Source organism: Mustela lutreola, chromosome 11, assembly GCF_030435805.1.
Source record: "Mustela lutreola isolate mMusLut2 chromosome 11, mMusLut2.pri, whole genome shotgun sequence".
NCBI lineage: Eukaryota > Metazoa > Chordata > Mammalia > Carnivora > Mustelidae > Mustela > Mustela lutreola.
In genome coordinates this window covers 21136272-21152738 of record NC_081300.1, presented here as the reverse complement: position 1 = coordinate 21152738, position 16467 = coordinate 21136272, and the positions used below count along the sequence as shown (strand labels likewise).

The following is a 16467-nucleotide window of genomic DNA, read 5'->3' as shown; positions in this document are numbered from 1 at the left end:
CCCCTCAGTGGGTCCTGCTGAGGAGAGTAACATTAAAGCCAAAGCAATGCTCACTTAATTAGTTGTATACCTGTGTAGACCCATTTATTTAGCATATCGACATCATGTGTTCTACCTAAGGGTCGCCTGAAACACTTCTTCAACATGCACCCTGGGTAGGGGAAAATCTATAGTGGTTTCAGATGGAACATTTGTAAATTTAAATTTTTCAATTAATCATGGATAATGTAAACTTGCTGTAATTTAAACTGCCTATTTTTAGTTGAGCTGTCTGTTAGTTTGACATAAAAAAGCAGAACGACCATAATTGTTATGCTTTTTATTAATAACTTTAAGAGAAAATGATAGAACTTTTTTTTTTTTTTTTTTTTTTAGAAAGTACTGGTTTAACTCATAAGTTACTGTAATTGGATTTTAAGGATTTATTGGCTGGAGATTTCTTTCAATTCTTTTTTTTTTTTTTTTTTTTTTTTAAACCATGGATTAACTAGTGCTTCCTGAAGCTTAAGGAGAGCAAAGAAATCCACATGTAAAGTTCAGTATGGGTAGAGTAGCTGTATTCTCCTTCCTTGTAGAATGTTATAGTTAATAGCTTAAAGATTAAATTTTTTGACCTTTATAGCTATAAGGAAATCGAGACCCAAAGAAAGTAGGCTGCTAAGCCAAAGTTATAAGACTTTATGACTTGTTCTTTGAAGTCCCAGGTAGGACTCTTCCTCAATATGTAAGTATTTATTTAAACACACATTCTGTGCCTAGAATTTATTGTGTAGTATATATATATATATATATATATATATATATATATATATATATTTTTTTTTTTTTTTTTTTTTTTTTTTTACATATCATGGAAAAAAAATGTAATACAGGAAATCACAAACCTTTTGTCATGAAGACCAGCTTGGTCTTCAGGACTGGGGACCCATCCACTCTCAAGGGCCTGTCTGTGAAAGACAATGTTTCAGAGCCACGGTGCCAACCCTCTCACCACTCACTTGCTGCCCCCCTCAGCCTTGTTCACATCCTCTCCAGAAGTGACACAGTGCTCTTGTTCACACCTGAAAGTTGTTCTTCATATTCCGAAGTGATCACAGAGGATCATGACTGCCAGGTTAAGATTATATTAAATTAGTGGCTGAAAGCCATGAAAAGAGTTCTTTTAACTTCTGTCTTTCATTTGCTTTTGCTTTGATATATTGCTCTGATAAAACTCGGAGAAGTTTCATTGAAATTTTTTGTGTGTTTAGACCAATCATTAACATAAGCTCAGTTCTCCCAAAACAAAGAAGTAAATATGCAGACTTCTCTGGTGGTTACTCCCTAGATCTACAAAGAATAGGAAAAAACTCTCAAAAGCTCTGTCATTGCTCAACATTGAAGAACAGAAGTTCAATTCCCTGGTGTAAATGCTCTTTCTAATTCTTGCTGTTCGCATTAGTTCTTTGGGAAGGTAGGAGGGTAGTTCTCCTTCAGTGACTCAAAACATCTCGGAGCCCAACAAAGGCTACCATGCCTTAAGGCGGCCATGATGAGGAATGAGCACACAGAGACTGGGGGGGACCAGGGCCGCAAGAACAAAGCTGGCTTTTAAACTGGTTTTTGAGGACAGTGTGAAAAGGACCAAATTGGGGGTGCCTGGGTGGCTCAGAGGGTTAAAGCCTCTGCCTTCGGCTCAGGTCATGATCCTAGGGTCCTGGGATCGAGTCCAGTGTGGGGCTCTCTGTTCAGCGGGAAGCGTGCTTCCCTCTCTCTCTGCCTGCCCCTCTGCCCACTTGTGATCTGTCTCTCTGTCAAATAAATAAATAAAATCTTTGGGGGAAAAAAAAAAAAGCTAAATTGCAGCAGAGGAAATGTGGCAGTGACAACCTCGACCCTGTTACTGAAATCTAGGAAGGTTCAATATGAAGGAATGGCCTCAAATTAAATGGTGCCCCAACAATCACAATTCATCAGTAGGTGAGAGGCAGCAAGAGCGTTCCCAGTGTCGTCTTCAGATTGCACTGAGCTCCCAGCTGCCACTCTCTAAGACGATGCTAAGTGATTTACCCTGCTTTCTCACTTGGCCATAGCTCATGCCATGAGACTGGTGATTTTATATAAAGATGTTTGCTTGATTTCAGTGGTGTAGAGAATGGATTCAGAATTTTTTAAAAGATTTTATTTATTTATTTGACAGAGAGACAGAGAAAGAGAGAGCACAAGTAGGCAGAGTGGCAGGTAGAGGGAGAGGGAGAAGCAGACTCCCGGCTGAGCAGGGAGCCCGATGCAGAGTTCGATTCCAGGACCCTGGGATCATGACCTGAGCCGAAGGCAGCCGCTTAACTGACTGAGCCACCCACGTGCCCCGGATTCAGAATTTAACCAAAGGGGCAAGACACTGGTAGGGTCTCCAGCATAAGGTGAAGGATTAGAGGCACGATGTCTGGTCCTGTGGAAGGATGGGGATGCAGACTAGAAAATCCAGATGGGAGCCACTAACACACAGTGAACTACAAGTACATAAGAAAGGAGAGAAGCTCACCATGGAGAGCTTTTAAGGACCTAGTGTTCACCAGTGTCCAGGCTTGAAACATTGGTGGTTCAGAGTAGAGAATGCTGAAATCTACCCAAATGCAAACGTAGCATAGGAACAGAGTTAATGCCCACCGAAAACCATACGCATCAGCTTTTGAATAGAGCATGTTTTCATAGAAGTCTTTGTTTTACAACATCTGTTCCCCTTTACTAAAGGGCAGTTTTGAAACCAAAGTTATCTTTTTGGCTACTGGTAACTCTCCTAAGAAATGTGCTTCATAGTCTTTTCTTAATTCCCCATCCAGGAAAAGGAGAAAATAATATTTAAGACCATAAAGTACCTCAGGAAAACTCTGCTAATGAACTCTAAAAACTTTTCAAATTCTTCCCCTAAACTGGAATTTTTATTGAAATTAATTTGACCTTCATCCTTTGATCTCCAGGGACCTTGGTGTTCTGTTCAGCAAAATAAAGAGAAGGTCACTAGATGAACTCCAAGAGCCCTTAAGGGAATAGCATTCTGAATTTCTTTGAATCTGTGAATATTACTTGAGAAAAGGCAAGTCACTTGAGGTTTAAACACTCTGTGTGGTCTTTGAAGCCAAGACAATGTCTTTAGTTCTTTTTGTAAAATGCAGTGTCTTGTATATTGTTCAACACTCAGTAGGCTCCAAATGTGGAAGTGTTGCCTGGACACTAGAGAAAATCAATTATAATGATCTTCTTTCTAATAGGTCCTAGTTATGGTACTCTCTAGGCATACTTGCATCGTACTGTAATACTTTAAGTATTTTAGATACAGTATAATACACTGTGGCTCTGCCCAAGTGTATAGGATCCAGGACACAAAATACAGCATTAAAATATACTTTTAGAGAGAAAACTTTTAATTTTTCCACATGCAAAGCTACAAAAGAGATAGTCAAATAAATAGGGAATTTTACAGAACACTCTAAAACAGTCTTTATTTTTGTATGTTTCCTGACACCAGGAGAAGTCAATGACATAGGCAGAGCTTATTATTTCCTACATAATTATGTAGGAATTATTTCCTACCTATTATTTCCTACATAATAAGCTCTGCCTTTGTCATTGACTTCTCCTAGTGTCATTCTCTTTGCAGATAACTATGTTAAGGTGAATTGATTTACAATATGTGTTAGATATACACTGCATGTGTTTAAGAGTTAAATTGTCAATTTTTCAGACATAATTTAGTTTATTAAAAATTTTAAAGCTGGGGGAGTCTGGGTGGCACAGTCCATTGAGCATCTGACTCTTGGTTTTGGCTCAGGTCATGATCTCAGGATCATGAGATGGAGCCCCAGGAAGGGTTCTGAGCTCAGTGCAGAGTCTGCTTGAGATTCCCTCTTCTTCCTCTACCCCTCCCTCTCATGCTCACTCTCTCTTTCTAAAATAAATACATAAATCTTTACAATATATATGTATAAAATAAAAAATTTAAAGCTAAAACTTTTTAAAATAAAATAGATTTCAAAAGACAACTGACAGAATGGGAGAAGATATTTGCAAACGACATATCAGAGAAAGGACTAGTGTCCAGAATCTATAAAGAACTTAGCAAACTCAACACCCAAAGAACAAATAATCCAATCAAGAAATGGGCAGAGGACATGGACAGACATTTCTGCAAAGAAGACATCCAGATGGCCAACAGACACATGAAAAAGTGCTCCATATCACTCGGCATCAGGGAAATACAAATCAAAACCACAATGAGATATCACCTCACACCAGTTAGAATGGATAAAATCAACAAGTCAGGAAATGACAGATGCTGGCGAGGATGCGGAGAAAGGGGAACCCTCCTACACTGTTGGTGGGAATGCAAGCTGGTGCAACCTCTCTGGAAAACAGCATGGAGATTCCTCAAAATGTTGAAAATAAAACTGCCCTATGACCCAGCAATTGCACTATTGGGTATTTACCCTAAAGATACAAACGTAGTGATCCAAAGGGGCACGTGTACTCGAATGTTTATAGCAGCAATGTCCACAATAGCCAAACTATGGAAAGAACCTAGATGTCCATCAACAGATGAATGGATCAAGAAGATGTGGTATATATACGCAATGGAATACTATGCAGCCATCAAAAGAAATGAAATCTTGCCATTTGCGACAACATGGATGGAACTAGAGCGTATCATGCTTAGCGAAATAAGTCAATCAGAGAAAGACAACTATCATATGATCTCCCTGATATGAGGAAGTGGTGATGCAACATGGGGGCTTAAGTGGGTACGAGAAGAATAAATGAAAGAAGATGGGATTGGGAGGGAGACAAACCATAAGTGACTCTTAATCTCACAAAACAAACTGAGGGTTCCTGGGGGGAGGGAGTTTGGGAGAAAGGGGTGGTATTATGGACATTGGGGAGGGTATGTGTTTTGGTGAGTGCTGTGAAGTGTGTAAACCTGGTGATTCACAGACCTGTACCCCTGGGGATAAAAATATATGTTTATAAAAAATAAAAAATTATATTTAAAAAAAGGGGGAAAAAAATAAAAATAAATAAAATAAAATAGATTTCATAATCAAGAACACCTAAGTCAAAATTGGAACAAAAGTAAATACATAAAAGCTATGTACAGAAATCTGTGTTAGTTTTTAAAATGCACCGACTCAAATATAGGAAAGGAAGAGGTAGCTCATGGAATGTTCTAAGAGAAGCAGCTTTCCATGGCAATAAAGTTTAACTCCGGTTTAAGCAGAACATGGTGAACATTCTAGAAGGGAAAATAAGCATAATTCAAGAAATGGAATTCCAAAGTAGGGGTTCAATAGATTCTCAGGGTTCACCAGTCCTCTATGAAAATTCCTCTTTAAACTTTGTGCTTTTACTTCAGTGATTATCTACAATATTAATGTGAATTACACATATTGGAGCATCTGGAGAGCCATTTTATATCATCACTTTGCCAGGGGTTTTGGTTCCTGCCTCTGTATTTGAGTTTAGAACCAAGTTGACTCCAGGAACACTGCATTTCTAGTCAGAAGCTACAGAGAAAATGATGGAGGTAGACTTGATATACAAAGAGTTTGTTAACATCCAACGAAGACCAGCTGGCATTACATTCTCCGAAAGAAACAAGGTTTTCCTCTTAATTCAACCAGAGGAACTTGGTAGTCTTAAACTGAGCACATAAGACAAACCCAAAATGACTTTTGCCATAGCAGTCTGTACCCATTTATATGGGTGTTTTCTTTTAGCCAAACAAGCTCACCCATCATATTAAACTAAGGATGTTAATCCCAGTTGTGCTATTTTTATAGGACTTTGCTATTTAATTTTAAGTGTGATTTGGTCTTATAGCACAGTATAAGAATTACAAGTTTATAAAAGCCAGGCCACATGTTATGCTTGTATATATTTAAATAACATTGTAATAAAAGTTTAAATCAGTGCTGGAATTTATTAGAATGTTGTTTTCACCTTTATGTTAAAACCCTATTCGACCATGAGAAAATACAAAACAATATAATAAATAGTTTCTATCCTAAAGTTACTATAGTCTTTGAGCTAGATTTCATATTCTTTTACATTGCTTCTTCAAAAAGCTAACTTAAATTGAATAAGCTGGATCAACATATTAATGCTAAGTCCTTAATTTGCTCAGTGGCGTTAGATAGATCTTGATACAAACCTGCCTGCCCTTTCCTAAATGTGTGAGGCTGAGTAAGTTACTTCATTTCTTCTCTCCACTTTAAGATCCTCATATGTGAACTGAAAATTAGCATAATGTTTTGTCAATTAAATATTATTAGTAGCTTGCCCTCTTTGAACAAGTTATAGGAACCAGCCCCTTTAATTACATAATCTTATTTAAACCTCACAAATTATCATTTCCATTTTACAGAAGAAGAAACAGGCCAAGGGAAGTTAGGTCAGTTGACCAAGGGATTACATGGCTAGTACATAGTTGAGAGTTCCAGGATCTGAATGTAGACTAGACTGATAAATCCCAAATTCTTCCCCACTATGTTTTTTGGCCTGAAATGACTTAAAGTACTGACCATAGGTCTGGAGCTTATGGACACTCAGTAAATATTTCCTCTCTTAAAGAAAATGATTCACATTTCTCCTGTTTCTATATTTCTTTTCATCTGAGCTACCAAGAACTTAAGACCACCCTCTAGTGATAAATCACTCCAACTGCAAACTTTGGAATTTTAAAAGTGAAAGAATATAAGTATGAAGGAATTCGTGCTAGGCCAAATAAATACGAAAGTGTGAGAAAAGGTGCTATGTTATGATTTATCATTATTTTGCCTAGCATATGCCTAATTGTTGACCTCTTAGACTGTTCCCATTATTTTTTTCCAATAAACAAATGGCCACAATTTTTTGATTGTAAAATAACCTCTGAGTTCTGTTAATTAGAATTAAATTTATAAAACTATGATCAAAACAAAACATTTTCCCCAAAATATGTAGTTATAAATCACTGGGATCATTAGAACTCAAATGTTATTTTTGATGGTACACAAGAACTCAGGCAAACTTCTTTCCATGATTTAATTCAAATACCCTCTGTGCTGAGGTTTTGGTTACAAAGCTAAGAATGACAAAGTCCGTTAAGTATGTGAGGTATACTAGCTGATTCAATAAGCCTTCATAAAATCTTTATTTTATGCTATAAGGACAAATTATATTGCTGCTGTAAGCTAAGCAGGATTTATAAGCAAATTTCAGACCCAAAAAGAAAAGGTATCCATTGTTTCTAACAGAAATGTCATCTAGTAGAAAGTCAGCAATTCCTACAAATTATTTTATTGAGAGAAGCTATACTGATCACAACATAATAATATCTTTTTTTCCCCAAAAAGAGAATTAGGAGTGAGATCCTATGACCTTAGCCAGTAGGACTTTATTTTACTATAACATCTAATAGTCATTTATAGATCAAGAGTGACCATCTCTTTTAATGGGACAAATATTCCTGTTAAACAATTTAGACTTTATTTGGGCAAGCTAGCACAGGGCTTTTTGGCCCAAAGCTGGGACTGGCACCAAATGAGTTCCACTGACACTTTGTAGGGCGTGATGAACAGTCCGGAGCTCCCAGGCAATCTTTCACATTGTGATTTGGAATCCACTTGAAATTACATATGACTGGTGGAGCGTCGTCTGGAGAGGTCTAATCAGAATTTGTCTTCCATTCAGTAGAAATAAAATGAGCCCATTCATTGTGTCATAATTCATCTCTATACTCCAGAATGAACAATAACCCAAAATCAATGCCAACCCACTGGAGTTGGCTTCCACGCTTGAGAGATTGTTCCCCAGAATGTTTTATACATCACTTTCCTCACTCTGTGTTTTCTATTTCAGGGCCTACTCTTCCCAAGACTCATGTTAAGACAGCCTCTCTTGGGTTGGCTGGAAAGGCAAGATCTCCTTTGCTTCCTGTATCTGTGCCCACAGCCCCTGAAGTATCCGAGGAGAGCCACAAAGCAACAGAGGACCCAGCCAGTGTAAGGCCATCCTTGAAATTTATGCTGCATCAGGTGAAACAGTGACGGCTGCTATACTTAAAAAGCAATCTTAAAACTCAAGCAGACGACTAAAGAATGTGTGACTTTATATACTTACACATCTGTATATGTCTATAGATGTATATATGTATTCCTTGCAATGAGTTGAAATACCTCAGCATTTGGCTACATATAGGATGATTCTTTAAACAAAACAAAAAAATAATAGTAACAAAAAGCTATACTCTGAAGACTTTTCTCAAGTTATCAGATGTGTCACTTCTAAAATCATACAGTAGCCTAGACATAGAGAATCGAAAAGAAGAAAATACAAAGTGAAGAAATGAAGGTAGGAGTTTAAGAGGAAAAAGAGAAGGAACAGACATATTTAGGAAATAAGAGAAAATTTAGTTATTGGAGAGAAAACATTTGCTAACTAGAGGAAAAAATTAAAATGTGATCAAATTAGAAAACTCAGAAAGATAGTCAATGGAGACAAAAAAAAAATCTAAATTTTGAGAGAGCAAAACAGTTCTCCCAAAAATGGATTATAAAAGAGATTTGAAGAGATATTGCCTAAAGGCAAAGATTTAGAAACCTTTACAGTGTTTCTGAATATAATTCAAGAGAAAGTATTTAAAAGGAGAAAAAAGAGCTATCATATCATATACATTGAAAAATCACAGTGGAAGGGGAGATAAAAAGATGAGAAAAACAAGTTAGAATCATCTCATTTGAATGAACAATAAATTTTTTCTTGACTTTATCGTTTTCAGTTCTGCAAGGACAAGGTGTTTTAAGGCCATGGAAACCAGGGAATCTGGATATATGCATGTGTGTGAGTGTTCGGCAGAAGTATATTACAGGATTAACATATGTTTTGTATACTTTAAAAAGATTCAAATTTATAGGAACCGATTGCACTACTTTGTCAGGATTTGGCTATAGTTAGTACAATATTCGTTTAGTTTCAGGGTTGTTGGCCATATCTCATCATCTATGTAATGTATCTCATCTCAAAAGGAATTGTGTCAGGTAGCCTATATTTGTATATAAGGTTGGTCCTAAAGAGTGACAACCAAAGCTATATAATATTAAAAGCAGTAAGATTGTATGTTAAAGGATACACAGAAACAGGGCAAATAAACTAGATCAGCACTGCCCTATAGGAATATAATGTGAACTATATGTGTAATTTTAAATTTCCTAGAAGCCACATTAAAAGATGTAAAAATAAATGATATTTTAATACGATCTTCCATCTAACCCAGTATTTCCAAAATACTACCATTTTTAACATGCAATAAATACCAAAAACTTGTCGAAAAGATATATTACATTTTCATACTAAGTGTTCAGAATCTGGTGTGTATTTTATACATATAAAAAAATATTTCAATTCAGACTAATCACATTTCAGAAATCCAGTAGCTGCACGATGCTAGTAGTTGCTGTGTTGGACAATGATAGCTAGATAATTTAGGAAAAACAACCCAAACGACAGTTAGGAAACAAGTTTCCAACGGATCACATTCCTTCAACCTCTCCCCCTTCATATGTAGACCAGTCTTTGAGCCAAACTGGCTACTTTTCCTTCCCCATTAAGCACTGGAGATTATGTGGTATATGACCACTCATTGGTATGCAGAGATTTCTATAAAAAGGAAGCATTTTCTGCATATTTAATGTCATGCATTCTGAGCTGTTTCCTTAGTGGCTAGAGAAAGTTGGTGCTCATCACTCAAATACTCTCCAGTGGTGTGCTCTGCTGATCAATGGTATTTATTTGGCAGGATTAGATACACATTCTGCCCAGGTAGTAAGTAATGCTTTCTCTCCTACACAGAGCTACGACTCAGGTCTCATTGTTTCAATAACTTAATCAAATTAGTGACCAAGAATAATCAAGTAGGACAGGTTTGTATTAGTCAAAACAAAGAGTATGTTGAGAAAAGAAAAGAAAAACTAATATTTATCGAGCAGGTAACACCCACCAACACTGACTGATTAAATCCTCCCAGTATTAACCTGAATGCTTGCCTCATTGAATCCTACACAATGAGGCAAACTTGTTACTCCCGTTTGACACCTAAACAGATAGACTCAAAAAGAACAAGTATATGAAAGAGCTGGGATTCTAATCAATACCACAGCCTTATTTTCCCCACTGGCTAGCCATCAGAATTACTTGGGAAGTTTAAAAAGAGAAAGGTTCTATGGGGTGCCTGGGTGGCTCATTGAGTTAAAGCCTCTGCCTTCGGCTCAGGTCATGATCCCAGGGTCCTGGGATCGAGCCCGCATTGGGCTCTCTGCTCGGCAGGGAGCCTGCTTCCTCCTCTCTCTCTCTCTCTCTCTCTCTCTGCCTGCCTCTCTGCCTACTTGTGATCTCTGTCTAAAAAAAAAAAAGAAGAGAAAGAGAGAGAGAGATTCTAACCATCTTATATTAACTGCATCAGAAACTGCATCAGAATTCCTGAGGACAACAATGGGGATATCTGTTCCGTGATAACTAATGATCTTATATTACTAATAACCTGATTCTCATGGCTGCCAGTAAGAGTTCTAGAGAGTATGTTCACTAACACTTCCAAGATTTCCTCAGTTCAACCTCTTTGTTGTATCCACCAATCAAATGTGCTAGAAGACTGCCTTTACAAGCATGCATATAGGCAACTCTGGTTTGGGGTGAGAATTTTGTTTCTACGTACAAACTGAAGTCATACTCCTCGGGCCTTTCATTGGTCAAGGCAAACAAAGCCCATCAAACTTCCACACACAAAAATATACCTACATTGTGTTATGAAAAAAAAAAAGGGACATGGTGATATCCTGTTCAGATCCTGCTGGGTGACCCACAGGAAAGAAAAAGGAGAGTAACACATTGAACATGTACCATGTGCTGGTCACTGTGCTGGTCACTACACAGGCCACAAGGTGCTCAGGATAGCTATGAAATAGATGACCATCCTCATTTTATAGCTGAGAAGAGCTGTGGATCAGAGAGGCTCACTAACTTATCTGAGACCACACAGTTCTATGCTGGTAGATAGAACTTGATGTGAAATGAGACTTTTTGTTTGTTTTGTTTTTGATTAAAGCTTTTCCCTCAACACAGGGATGGTTAGTGAAACGCGAGGCAATCATTCCTCTCATCGTTGCCTCTTTCATTACCAGCATCTTCATTTAGTGGATTATATTCCGAGCACAGCCTCTTGCTTTGGCTGTGGGCCACTGTGTCATGGTTGGTAATACAAAGTAAAACAACTAGATGTGGCCACTGCCTTCATAAAAGGGGGTATCGGTGTTCACCTGGCCTGACTCTTTCTTCTCGTTCTTTCTGCAGGTATATGAACAAGATGATTTGAGCGAACAAATGGCAAGCTTGGAAGGGCTAATGAAGCAACTTAATGCCATCACAGGCTCGGCCTTTTAACACATCTTACCCAGCTGATGAGGTGTATTTTCCGGGAACTTTGCAGCATACCAATTACCCATAAACAGCACACCTGTGTCCAAGAACTCTTAACCAGTGTACAGGTCAACCATCAGGACCACTCAGTTATGGAAGATCCTGAAGCAGTTCAGAAGGAAAGAGCATTCCTTCTTTCATAGGCATCAGGAATTTCACAATGATTACCATGGGGTCCCTACACAAAAGCAAAGATACATCCTCACTGCAATGTCAAAGCTGAAGCTGCTAGCCTAGTCCTGGGTCTTTGCCACTGCAGTGACCACGCTGTCATAACTAAGGTTTGGGTTTTCCTTCACGGAGGCCTGTCATTTCCTTTCTGCGTAGGTCTAGTCTTACAAAATGCAAGTGCATTACCGAAGCCTGTACCATGCCATCGCATATCAGTGCGAGCTCATTATTTTGTTTTCAACTTCAAAGTACAAAGCACCCACGGAAATTCTCTCGCCACATAGCACCAAAGGATTGGATGTTTTCTTGACAGCACAAAAAGTAAATAAGTAAACAAAAGGCAGCGAATGCTTATGTTTTGTAACTCAGACATTCGTCTTGCACAAGTGGTGGATATTAGCCAGTGGCTGTAAAATTCACCCATTTTAGCAAGTATTTGTAAATCTACCCTTGGTTAATATTTATGTCTGGAGAATAGGAACATAAAAATCTGCAACTAGGGGCATCCTGCCAGCAGCAGTCTGTTTCCTGAAAGAGGATACAATATGCAATCTTCTCAGACACACGGTAATTACATGCTTAAGCTTGTAATAGACACTTTTCAATTTGGGTGGCTTTTGTGCCATATCACACTGTGATGATATTTCAAAGCTTCACCGTGGCCATCTTCCTCAGAAGTCTGGCCGGAAGAGCACCCCTCCCCCACTTCATCCTGTCCCTCCCTGAGTTCTCCTTGGCAGCCAGCCTTGGGCAAGGTGGCCAGCTTCACATACCGCTTGGCCTCCTGACCATCGTCCCTGTCACCCTCTGTCGAAACGGCAGACTCCCTGAGAACAGGCCCTGAGGAAGGGAAGGAATATGGAAGGCAGTTTCAATCAGTACCTACTCTTGTGTGACGCCACTTCCGCCAACAGGCTCCTCACTGACTCAGAGGGGGCAGCATTGGTCACTGGCGGCCACCAGGCCCTGTTGTCAGGGGAACCTTCTACACTATGCCTGCCCAGAGTCAGAGAGGAGCAGAGCGGAAGGTGCCGCTTGACCCTTCTGATGCATTATAAATCCAGTGGCTGCTTTTCAGAGCTGCATCTTCATTGTGAACTAGAATTTTAAACTTCTAACGCCATGTTTATCTACGGCTTGGAACTAGGTGAAATTAAGAACATTTTGTGTGCACCCTTTTAGTTTCTGAATTTCCAGCTGCATTTGGAGTTAATCCCTGTTTATGCAGCTGAATTGCCAAAAGGGAGCTAGTTTGCATATTTATCAGTTAGGCGACTTGAAAACCCAATAAGAGAGTTTCAGCTGAATTATTCCTTTCAGCTCTGTCTTTGATTTCAAGCTTGAGTAGGTCATAATTTTAAAAGAGCATGGAAGGGATAGGATCTTTACAACCTAATAGCTCCTTTTATTAGGTGGGTAATTATATATGAATCCCTGAATAAAATATTTTGAGCAAAATGGCACTGTAACAGAAGTAATAATTCAGATTATTTTTTTACAGTTTTATGTCGGGAAGGAAATCTGATGTCAAAGAGAGGGCTTGTTCAAATGGTTCATTAGAAAGTCCGGTCCATTTGTGAAGTTGTTCCTTCAACAAGAGTGCTTATTCAATTTGCTAAGATTTTCTTGAAGTTCTTCTGAAGAGCTATGTGACGTTATTCTATGGGGCAGACGACTCTTCTTCAAAATCTGGGCACTTAGGTAGACAACCCTCCACTGACCAGGAACAAGGCATTTCCTAATATAATACTGAATCTTGCCAAAATAATTCATGACTTCAGAAAATGTTCACTAGGCTAGCTTTATCCTCTTGAGGTCCTAGAATGCCCCCCCATTTCTAATGCTGATAAGGACTATTCTCTGATAGTATTTGTTATCCAAGGAATGTCAGCCTGAGTGCTCTGTTTGGAATGGGCTACAAATCTCAAATTTCAGATTGAGTCACATCTTCAATCTGTAGACTGTATCTGGACAATCAAGAGAACTATCATTCTTCACAAAATCCTCGATGACTCTAGTCAAAGTCACAGACATTAACAAATAAAAATTTTTAAAACTACATGAAAATATGCATTATTTGTTTTCAGCATGAGGTACATTTCTGGTGCATGCTCTTGGAGCTTTCTTCATTAAAGAAATACAATGGATTATTTTAGTAATTGGGAGTGCTAATAACTCTTTGCTTCATGCCTCAAAGATACAGTAGAATCCATTTAAATTCTCTCAAGAGACTCTTGTTTGCTTTACCCAATGATTTTAATATGCAGTGACTTTGCCACAACTTTTATAAAGCTCTGGTCCCTACTCAGAGCTCACATATGTATATTGCCTGCTCAAGTTTTCAGGTAGCTTTTTAATTTCCCAGTCTTCTGATCTGTTGACAAGAAGCAATCTGTGAAGACTGCAAGATAGCCTCTATTTTGTTCCCACTCAGAGCCTAGTTCATAACATGCAGTGCTCTTTAAGCTCATAAATCTCTCTGACTCCCATAGGGCGATACTTGACAGCCAACCAGCAGTTCTGCCACCAGGATCATTTCTCCCTGAAAAAGAAGAAAATAAAACTTGGCAGGATATGCTCAGGCCTCCCCTGCACTGGGCTGAACTGTCAGGCAAGAGCCTCCTCTTGAAAAAGTTTAGTATTTTTCTTTTGTATTTCATACCGATGAGAAAGCTATTTTTCTTTCCTCTAGAAATTTCTGCATTTGTTAAACTCACAAAAATGCAGACAGCTCAAAATGCATAAGGCATATTTGGAGGATGCTCTAGCCAAAAGTTAAATATTTCTTACTGATTCAGATTCAGTTTAAAAAAAAGAGAATCCTACATAAAAATTCATACAAAGAGTTACCTCTTTGTAAAAATAGTGCTATAAGCTTCCAGAATATGTAAACAATGGTACTTCACATTTGGGTATTATAAAATGCACACTCAGTTGAACAATCTGGAATAAAAAAATTAGCAGAGAGAAATAGGTCAAGCCCAGGGATATAAGAGGTGAATTTATTGAAGTTTCCCATGAGGGATTGGATAGAACATTGTTCTCTTCAAAATAAGGGGAGCTTGAAATGACACACGTTTGGTCCTCTGCCTCAGCAGGAGCTATGAAGGGAGAGTGGCCCAGCATTCATGTGTCATTCCCATCAATATCTGGAAACTTTAAAGTTTGGCACTTACAGCTTTTCCAATAAAGAATCTCTAAGTATAGATCTTTCTGGAAACCTTCCATAGTCTGTGTTTGGAGATGGCTGCTCATTCTTACCCACCCTTTTGATACATTTATCTGTTGACTTTATTTAGAGGAACATCTAAAGTCTTCTCCAATTTAAGAGAGGGTTTCATATGGCAGCTGGACTATAACTCCAACAACAACAAAAATGCCACCTCTAAAGAAATCACCTTACCATTTCATATGAAATTGTATCCCAGACTCTGACTTCTTGTGGTTTTACAATTTCCATCTCTCGTCCATAAGAGAGAGAGAAATAGAAAAAATTCCCTAGTTTTATGTGTGTTTAGAAAAAAAAAAAATCATCTGAATTATCGAATAGATGTGAAACAAGGTTGCTTTCCCTCCCTCAATCGACTAGTTGACTTCATACAATCGCTGAGTGTCCTGGAGGCCAGAGGCGAACATCCCTCGCCTGTTCATAACCATAATATAATACAGAGCCCATAACCTAGAAGAGCTTCAGAACAGGCATACACACACATCTGCCATCTCTTTCTCTAAAACTACTTTCAAAGCAACGTTTTACTCTTCTATTTTGTCTATTTCTCTAGTGACTTTCAGAAATCACTTAAATATTGCACAGAAGAGCTTTTCACAGGATTCCATGGCTTTAAATTACACTAGCTACTTAGAAAATCATAGATATTTTGTGTGATATTCCATCCCAATGAAAAATATGCATTCCCGTGCCTCAGTGTACTTTGCTATCCAAATACCTGCTTTCAAGAGGTAATGATGAAAAGAAATGTCTGAGTATTTTCCTGGTCAGTGAGGTTGCAGAAGAGACCAATACCATGCCCATATAAGCAAATAAATCTTACTTCTGGGCTCTGCATTGCCACCCTTGGGTAATGTTCATTTGGCGACTTCTGGCTGCACTCTCTGAAGGATTTCGTCTCCTGCTCTCAGTAGAGAGCCTTTGTACATGTCATCCTATAATTTTTTGTTGGCTGGAGAGCAACAGCTAAACTCTGCAAGATGTCACAGATGCATGGGCCAAGGGATCTCACTGTGTGCTGAACGTGTTACCTTCAGAAGCAAGAAAGGAATGTTGGAGAGGAGGAGAAAGGCTGTTTTTTATTATTGTAGGGTAAACCTGACAATTCTGACCTTGGTGAATTGTCAGTTTGTTTGGGGGATGGGTGGGTGGGTCTGGGGTGTACTTTTTATAAGTAATATTTAATTTATTATTTAGAGTGGCTTCTTTTTGGATAATTTATGATAAAAAGGGAGATCTGGTCGGAAATCTAGATACGGCTATTAAAGCTGCAGTGTTCCATATCTCAGAGGGACCACTTTGGAAATGAATTTGTCCATTGCTGAGTATGAGGATGCGTCCAGGCAAAGCCTCCGCTGAAGCAACATCAATACCACCTTCTCCCTTTCCAGGGTTATTCAAACAAGATAACACCAAATCTAAAATATTCTGCTAGCATTTTGCAGATCAATGCTACTCATTCTCTCAAAGGGCTTTGCAATTCAAATTGTTATTGTGCTAGTGGTAGGTTTATTTGGTAGAAATGGGTATACTACAGCTTTAACTAGCCTTAGTGGAAAAAGAAATTTTTTGTGGCTACAAAA

General features: G+C 38.4%; 1 protein-coding gene across 1 annotated transcript in view; it reads left to right on the top strand.

Annotated features, from left to right (window-relative positions):
- Positions 1-16016, top strand: part of DCC (DCC netrin 1 receptor) — a 769602-nt gene extending 753586 nt beyond the window's left edge. The window contains exons 27-28 of the mRNA XM_059139941.1: positions 7873-8015; positions 11359-16016. Coding sequence (XP_058995924.1) covers positions 7873-8015; positions 11359-11448 — 233 coding nt within the window. The 3' untranslated portion in view covers positions 11449-16016. The remainder of the gene's footprint in view (positions 1-7872; positions 8016-11358) is intronic.
- Positions 16017-16467: the final 451 nt, after the last annotated feature.